This window comes from Styela clava, chromosome 6, assembly GCF_964204865.1.
Source record: "Styela clava chromosome 6, kaStyClav1.hap1.2, whole genome shotgun sequence".
Lineage (NCBI taxonomy): Eukaryota > Metazoa > Chordata > Ascidiacea > Stolidobranchia > Styelidae > Styela > Styela clava.
In genome coordinates this window covers 14,034,893-14,043,758 of record NC_135255.1, presented here as the reverse complement: position 1 = coordinate 14,043,758, position 8,866 = coordinate 14,034,893, and the positions used below count along the sequence as shown (strand labels likewise).

General features: G+C 35.7%; 1 protein-coding gene across 1 annotated transcript; it reads left to right on the top strand.

Moving 5' to 3' along the window:
* The first annotated feature begins 727 nt into the window (after positions 1–727).
* Positions 728–1,706, top strand: LOC120331088 (uncharacterized). The gene is made up of 3 exons (XM_039398115.2): positions 728–885; positions 1,042–1,126; positions 1,444–1,706. The coding sequence occupies exons 1-3, from the start codon at positions 786–788 to the stop codon at positions 1,592–1,594; spliced, it is 336 nt and encodes a 111-aa protein (XP_039254049.2). The 5' UTR covers positions 728–785; the 3' UTR covers positions 1,595–1,706.
* The last annotated feature ends 7,160 nt before the right edge of the window (positions 1,707–8,866 follow it).

The window sequence follows — 8,866 nt, the reverse complement described above, 5'->3', positions numbered from 1 at the left end:
CAGTACCGGTACCGGTACCTTACTGTTACAGTTTAACGGAAGCTGTTCGAAATATATACTTGATTACTGTTATATACAATGTTATTTACAGCACGCACAAAATCGAAACTATGAATCCTCAAGATACGTAAGACAACGCACGGTCGCTACAACAAGAAAATCGAAATCGGGAAGCCCAGCCCTGAGGGTTGGCTCGACCGTTGGTGACGTCGATTGAAACGAATGATAGCTGACAAAGCGTCCGAACACAAAGGATGAATTTCTTTGTTTCTTTATTATCTATGAACCGTGCGAGGAAAAAAGAAACACCACAAGACGCGCGTGCGTCGCGGATGCGGTTCGTGCTCGCCACCAAATATTCCAAACCTGGTAAATTTCCGCGAATTTTTATCCAAAGAAAAATACACCTCACCATTGCGTTACCTAATTTTATTTTGAAAAAAGGTGTAACTGTGTATCGTTTTGTTAAAATGTTGTTGTTCTTCTTGCTGGTTAACCTTTTCATTTCCGGAGCCACCCTGCGTTTCATTTGCCTAGTTTTATTCATATAATTTACATTAACTTCTGATAATTGTGTTTCTGAAGTAATTCAATCAAATGCCGATGGTAAGGAAAAAATGAAGCAATACCGCAAACTAACTGTAAGTAAACGCCAGGTTGTTGATTCATTCTTCAATCTTGTTCACTTGATATTATCATTATGACGTAAGAATAACGTATTATTTCAATGCAAAACTATTACAAACTTTTTTTGTTATTAATTGTCATAAAACTAGAATTAGAAAATGTCTGCCCTTCATTGGGAGGCTCGCCGAAAGCAAGCGGTGATCGATAGGAAAGCGGAACAGCGCAACAAAAGTGACCCGATCCCCGATGAAGCACCAGGTTTTTATCAATACCTATAATTAAACCTCATACTTAAGCTCAATAATGCGACATCTAACTAATATTTAACCGCATAAATGTTATTCAAACCGCAATAAGCGCTACAGATCATTTAAAACATGGATAATTGTTGTTTTAGTTACTTTTCTATTACAGATCCATACGAAAAGCTAAAAAAAGCAAGCGTTGCTGAAGATTTACGATGGGATACTGCCACACCAACTACCACTCTTTTCAATAGGTAAAATTAACCCTCCACTTTTGAAGCACAGAACTTGTTTGTGAAGCAGAATATACTGCTGTGAACTCAAGTAGATGTCATCTATTTTGTAAACAAAAACCTTCTGGCGTTTATCGCCAGAAGGTGAAAAGTTAAAATAAATTTAGTACAACCGATCTTGCATTTATGATGTTGTTTGTCGGGGTTTTATCCAAAATAACGTGCTGACTGGAAATGGGCAATCTATTAAAACATGAAAATTTTTATCGATATCGGTCAGCGGGTAATCATGAAATCGCTACCAGGGCCTTTAATTTTGTATTTTTTGACATTTTTAGGTCCCAAACAAAACTTGAGAAAAGAAAACAAGACAATTCTACGAATGCAATATCGAAAGATGAAAAGTGCGAACCGCATCAGGAAAATAAAACTTACAGCGCTAAGATAAGCAATCGTTATTCGTCCATTGATTACGTTCAGCAATATTGACATCGTCAGGCCTTTTCATATTTATACAACACTATTTAGGATTTAGAATTGATGAAGTGAGCATAAAAATTGAGTTTATTTCAATTGAAATATACGAAAGATTTATTTAAAATATTCGGACTGACAAGTATCTTAGAGCTTATGTCAAATTCATGAAATATAAGAATTGCTGATCTAAAATGCAAATATGAATAGTAGTTACGGTTTCAGTCGTTACAATTTTCGACAGAGTAAAAGATTCAGGCCTGATGTTTTATAAATCAGCGCCAGTGTGGTAAACATCATTATAGAGTCTTCCCTCCGATAGTACATGAAACTGTTTTCAGCTCATTTACATCCCACTTCATTGTGCAATAGCTATGCGAATGCAAGTCTCAGTCTTGAATGGTTTATACTTTAAACTTAAAGCAATGACAAACGCGCGTATTGAAGTGGCAAGTGGACATATGAGAACTCCTTAGCTAAATCTCTTCATACACGATAAAAGCCGACTTCACGAATAATTAGACAGAGGATTCTTGTTAATTTCATGAAGTATATATCATGCAAATTGAAACAGTATACTGCGACTTGTGAAAAATTAGATATTGTTGTGGTTATAACATATAACTCAAGGTATTCTGGATTGAGAACCCATCGTTATGGGTCTGATACACGTTGTTTTGAAGTTCTGAGGGATGGTTATTGTCAATAATATAGTGTCAGCCCTTCGCAATGCTTCACTTATCGCGAGTCCTCTGACATTTCCCATGTGCTCAAATATTCTTAGCTCATAGTTACATGGCCACAGTCCGAATTTCGATAAAGTATTGAGCTGTGTGGAAAACTGCATATCACCAAATCAAATATTTGAACTTATTTACTGCGGGCATCAGGTCAAATAATATATAGTTGAGTCAGAATTAGAATCTAGATATTTCTACAATATTACCTTCAGGCTGCGAAGATGAACAACCCTAATTAGTGCCACTACATAAAAAAAAATAAGCTTATCCTGCACAGCAACGATCTGAAGAAGCGTTACGATATCAAATTTCCAAAAGTTGTTGTTTTATAGTTTATTTTAGAAATTATACACTATGTGCACAAACGTTATAAAAGAAGGCATAATATAATATTGAATAGCAATAAGAAAAACAATTGTTTTGCCTAATAGTTAGTTACATAGCAATATTAATAAAATTCTATCGAAATAATAAAACAATAAAATGCAATAAACTTGTCATGGCCTTGAGAGAGGTTATAACTTCAAATGTTCGAGGTCGGACGAATGAAAATACTTATATTCGAGCGCAGCTTGTTTGTCCCTCTCGCTCTGATATATATGCATCTAAAATGACCTTCATATAAACTAGAAACCTCAAATTTCAAAGACCAGAAAGAACAATTTAAAAGAAACCACATTTGATAGGTTATACAAGATATTTTAACGTATATTTATAAAAAAAAGATTGTCAGAAAAGGGTAAACATCATTCCAGACCAAATTAATGAAAATTTTGCACCATAACCATGAAACTTGTTTCAAGGTTGCATCTTAAGGTAACCATATTTGATTTGCAGCAAATTTCCGTAAGTTTTGAATGTGACAAACTAGGTATTAAATTTTGGTAAAGTTGAAACATATAGATGAACCATCAGAAATTGCAATTCTAATTTCTGTACATAAACATTTTCGATTAAATCATTTCCGTGTGTTTAGGTAAACATATTTTCAGTTGATTGACAAAACGCTGAATTTGTACTTTAAAACTGTAATGTACCTCAGTCCTCAATATAAAGATTTAAATAACCCTATCTCACAATATGACTATTTGGCAAAAAAAGATTTGGTCCTACAGTCAGGATTCCCACGGTAAAAATAACGCACATAATAATACTTGAAAAAAGAAGTTGAATGGAACGAAAAACAATGTTAAAATATTGGCATTATTAAGCACCGTTCAAAGCATATCGGCCCGCCTAATTTGATGCGGTCAGGCTTATACTTTATCGCAGTCACGTTGAAATAGGAAAAAAAAGAATAGAATATGCTGCGTCTGCGAGGTACCGAACACAGCGGAAAATTAAATGCATAGAAATTGTCCTGGTGCCTATTATCTGACGAAGTATATCCCAAGAATGACGATTGTTTCTTGAACAAACCCATGATATGGGGGCTTGAAAATGTACCTTCAGAATTGAATAAATAGCGATTAATAGCACCCGCAATTGGATCCCTCGGTTTATTCTAAATTACGGAACCGAATTCTTTTGAATTTATCTCCTGCAGGTGGCGTGGAGTAAAACAAACACAAATCCCTCCAACCAACCTGTCATACCGTCTGTTGACGAAGTGCTTTGCAGCACGGATAAACGGCTTTAATTTCAGAAGAGTATAAATCAGATAAGTCTTTCTGGTGGCGGTGGTTGCATAACCGTCATCATATCGTCCATTCTCACGCCGCCTTTCTCTTCGTTGGCAGAAGGACTGTATTTTCCTTCTAAAGCTCTCTTCTTTTTAACTTTTTTAATGCAGCAATATATAAGAATTCCAATGATTGTTAATAAAACCACCCCACCAACTACACTTATTATTATAATTTGTTCTGTGGTTAGTCCGCCACTGTCGGAAACCGTTGTAGTTGTACCATCTGCCGACCCTTCGGTTGTTTCCATTGGTGTTGTTGTGCTCATGGCTGCTCAGAATTTCCGCAATCGATGTAGAAAAACGTTGAAAGCCTTTTGTTGATAATCCTAATCACAATAATTATCACAGACTGATTAACTCCGCTAATTTAATTCGCAAGTATTCTATCAATCACTGTATAAAAATAATGTTTGATTATGGATTAAATCTATTTATTTCACTGCAAATGAAATGTAATCGTACCAAGAGTAAATCAAGTCGCAGTTTTAAACTCAATTAGACAAATTATAAGCACAGAATATGTTCTACAAGAATTTATAGGGAATCCCTTCCAAAGCACAGTTGTATCAGAGGTTTTGAACATTTTTGCTCGACAGCACCCACGAAGCAAAAAAATATAGTTATCGCGCGTAAAAGATATAATAGAATTCTTTTCCTTCCTTTGAAATCACTATTCAATAAATCCAAAACGCTCCTTGAGGGTGATATTTTTATATATTTGCTGCCAAGCACTGTTTTAGCCATTTTAGAGCAGGTATGTTTTGATGGGGCCATAATAGGCCATTAATTTAATTGACTATATGACCGGTGTCCAAAACTTCAACACTTGAATTTATTATTACATAAAAATATGAATTTAAATTTTATTAGGCAACGATTGGCCGATGACTCATTAAATTAGTTTCAAAAAATTCGCTTAGTTGAGAATATAAAATTTTATGTCACGCTTATTGATCGAAATTCCAAGCAAGTGAGATCATTATAATAAAATTTTTGACATAACTTGCAAAAGTAGATGGTAGGCATTTTCGACAGAACCCAGGCGTTTTAAACCCATATTAAGAATTTATTTTTGTCAAGCGAGGTTATGAGTGAGCACTAGGTTTTGTTTTGGATTCAATCGCAAAATAGCTCAGTTGATAACTGATTAACTTGGGTCTCAGTAGCGGTTTTATAAAAAATCACAATTAGGTTACCATGCGGAGACATCATGCTGTGAAAGGAATTGGATCTTTATTAGTTCTTCATACCATGCTATTAAAATTATCCATGAAGTAATGATGAAATACTAAATTATCTTTGGGTCAAGGACCATCATATAAGAGCTAGTCATTAAAGTCTTGACTGAGTTAAATTTAACGACTTCTAAAATTTGTAGCGCAAGTTAATCGACGTCATCGGTTGTCAGGTGAACATGACAGCGTGGGCGGCATTATTACCGAACGTTCCTGAAAACATATGATTTCAGACAAAGAACTACAAATCGACGATCACAAAACTAGCACTGCGTTTTAAAAATCCCAAACCAGCTGCGGCCACATCGAACGACTTTATGAACACAACGACGCACTAAAACTTTTATTAGTGACCTTGCTACTTTAAAAATGTATAGTCATATCAAGAACTTTACAAGCGCGCATTGAAGTTAACTGCCACTGATACTCTGCAAATAAGAAGGGGTTGAAGTGAATTTTTCGCTTGTGACAACTACTTTCATTCAACTCTCGAATAGCAGTTGATGACATCGTTATGATCAGTATTCTGGCTTCAAACTAAGATTCATATCTTTGAAACTGGAGAAACCCTAAGTTTGATCTTCAGATAATTTAGAAATAAACTCGCGTATCTTGTACACATCTTGTTTGGTTGATTTTCGACGACTTCTTTCGATAGCACTACAGCCAAACACTAATCTATTATAAACAATGTCACGCAGAGATTAAGATTTCGGCCAGAGTGTACAAATACTTCCATGTTCATTAACGAATTCAACAAACGCTTTAGCACAGTTTTTAATTTTGTTAATCTCCAAAAATCGATTATTGATTTACCCAGATGATTTTAGACGGGTTCATAACAACATATTGAAGAGAGATGAACTATGTTATGTTGAATTGAATGTTCGTCATATGCGCTCAGTCAAACGCCAGTATATTCTGTTAATAATTGAAGGAATAGCCTGCCCTTCCCGGCCTCGTCATACAATTTAACAGTGTTCTGAAGAACCTCGTAGATGGATTTACGGCTATAATATACTCATCTTCATAATATAACTATCTTTTAACTGATAAAAATGACAACTCACTGCCAGTCGTCAGACCATTAAGATTACGTTTTCTTTACACGGGCAACACAGAGTGAACGTCTGTATGTTACCTAACAATGCGATTAAAATCTTCAAAGCTTACAAGTTACAACATAATATTCAATATTCACCAAGTCTGCGACGAGAACCCCTGTACGTGACTGCGTGGGCGTGACGACTACCTGTTCTTTTTTTGACTTACTTAGTTCCACTGGGTTGAAAAACAGGTGACCAAGCCGTATCTTTGACAAGCATGAGTGATTGTGAGGAATGCTGTGTTTATGACTACTTTGGAAGGTAATAATTCTGCTTCTGTCTACAACAGCCGGCAGCCTAACAAGTTTATCATCTGTAACCGGAGCGAACTGCTTAATTACGATATTCCCGCGAACAATACCCAATATAATAGCTGTTGAAAGTCTGTAAACTGATAAATTATTTAGCTGGAGTGTTCAGATAGGTGTTCTGTTTTCTAGAAACTCAGATTCTTTCAAAACTTACACTCCGTAAACCACTTTCCATTTCCACACAGTACAGGGATATTTTGTATTCAAACTACTCTAGATCACATCGTCATACCGTATATTGAAATTTAGGAAAGAAACCGACAAATATCCTGCGGCGATGTAGCCCGCTAATCTATATACTCGGTATTATATTCAGCGAATACCGATGTTGTAAAATACGGTAATTGTACTTGATTGATTACGAAATGAGCTTCCATTGCGTGCCGCCGTACATTATAAAGAAAATGCGACGACAAAATGAAACCTAATATATTTTATTGTTTTCAGCTTTTCGCCTATGCTGCCCTTGTTTTTGTGTCACCTACTATGTCAATAATAAGGTGACGCATTTAAAAAATAATTCTGGCATATTCCTGTGCTCTGACTCCTCATCACTTACATTTATTCTATGTGTTAATTTGCCATAATTAAATAAATTACAGTATCAATTCACACATGATTTTAATATCATAAATCAATTTGTGGTGATGCAGATGTCTTACTAACATTAAAACTCTGTAGTGAGCGTACTCCTCTCCGCTCTACAGGTTCGACTGTATGGGAGAAACTAACACCGAACGCTCTTATAGCGAACGCTATTTTAATAGGCGTATCTTTTCTTTGTCGTCATCGCACCGTGACGGAATTTTGAACGATAAGAAATTTACCGTAGTCACATTACTTATGTTTCTATGTATGTGGGTCATGCAGGAGCGGATTATGCCCATTTGGTGCCCTAAGCACTTAAGATTTTGGTGCCCCCAAATGTGTCATTCAAAATATTTATATATACAACAAACCAGGGGTAGCTAACACATCGATCGCCACGTTTCGAGCAGACGATCGCGTCTGATGTTGAGTAAATTTAAAAGCATACCTCTAAAAATTGACTTGAATTAGTTCCATACAACTCCTATTTTGTGTTTTCAAACACGGATAATGCGGTACTGTAGCCTGCATGCGTAACACATAATATATACATACAGTATTTGAGTCTGCGCAAGCCCCCATAGAGCATTTTATTACGTAACAAATGCAAGTTTCGCCGCTGCCAAGGTTCAGGATTGAACGTACCGATTCTCGAGTGTCATGGCGGTGTTAACTGACAAACGGTCGCACAAATTGCAGTGGGCGAAAGTTATTATTATCTTGAATAAACCATGAAACATTTACTCAGATACAATTACAAAATCAAACTGCAGTAGCCGGTAAATGGGTAAATTTAATTCACTATTAGACATTTGACGTGCTCGGCGCTGCTTACAGTAATAGAACTAGAATCTTTTAATGTTTATAGTACAAAAATAGTCTAGCTGCCTAGATTTCCCCCAACTGGTGTGACAGGATATGGTTTTGATTTATCATGAGACAGTGTGACGATGAAGATTCATGCGTCCAGTCTCAACGTGAATCGAAATACCAAATGATTCGAGTCACAAATGTAGCTTAAAATGTTATCGCTCCACAGTAGTTTTTAATATCAAAAATCTCCTGACTTCGTTGACCACTAGATTGCGGACCTGCCTCATCGTGCGTCATTTGTAATTTTGATAATTTAGCACACGAAACTTTGGATTGAAAACGAATTTAATGGTACCCCCAAAACATTTTTGAAATAAATAGTCTAGTTCTAGCGCCAACAAAAATCTTTAAACAAAAATCAATTGGTCCAATATTTGAAAAGTAAAGCTATTTTTCGCTTCAAAACAAAAATTCAATAACAAGGAGAATACTAAGAAGAGCAACAACAACATTTTAACGAAACAATTCACAGATACATTTCTTGTCCAATTAGTAAGTTTCAGTGGTCATTACTAATTGCAGGCCAAATTATGATTATTTTACATGACTTTTTGGAGATAGTTGTTAGCAAACCTACAAGCATTGATAGTAGAAGTTAACATGATAATTGAAAACGAAAAACAAGCGAACATTTTGAAGTCTGAGTCGTCTGATCAACTAGTAAATTCTAAACCCCTATGAAATATCAAAAATTTTGCCATAAAAATCTCTGTGGTGCTCCACGTTGCGCGGTGCCCTAAGCACGTGCTT

Excerpts from the sequence above, each read along its gene's own strand:
- LOC120331088 (XM_039398115.2), top strand. The coding sequence starts at position 786 with ATGTCTGCCCTTCATTGGGAGGCTCGCCGAAAGCAAGCGGTGATCGAT. Across the intron at positions 886-1,041 it reads GATCCCCGATGAAGCACCAG|ATCCATACGAAAAGCTAAAA; the intron begins GTTTTTATCAAT and ends TTTCTATTACAG. Across the intron at positions 1,127-1,443 it reads ACTACCACTCTTTTCAATAG|GTCCCAAACAAAACTTGAGA; the intron begins GTAAAATTAACC and ends TGACATTTTTAG.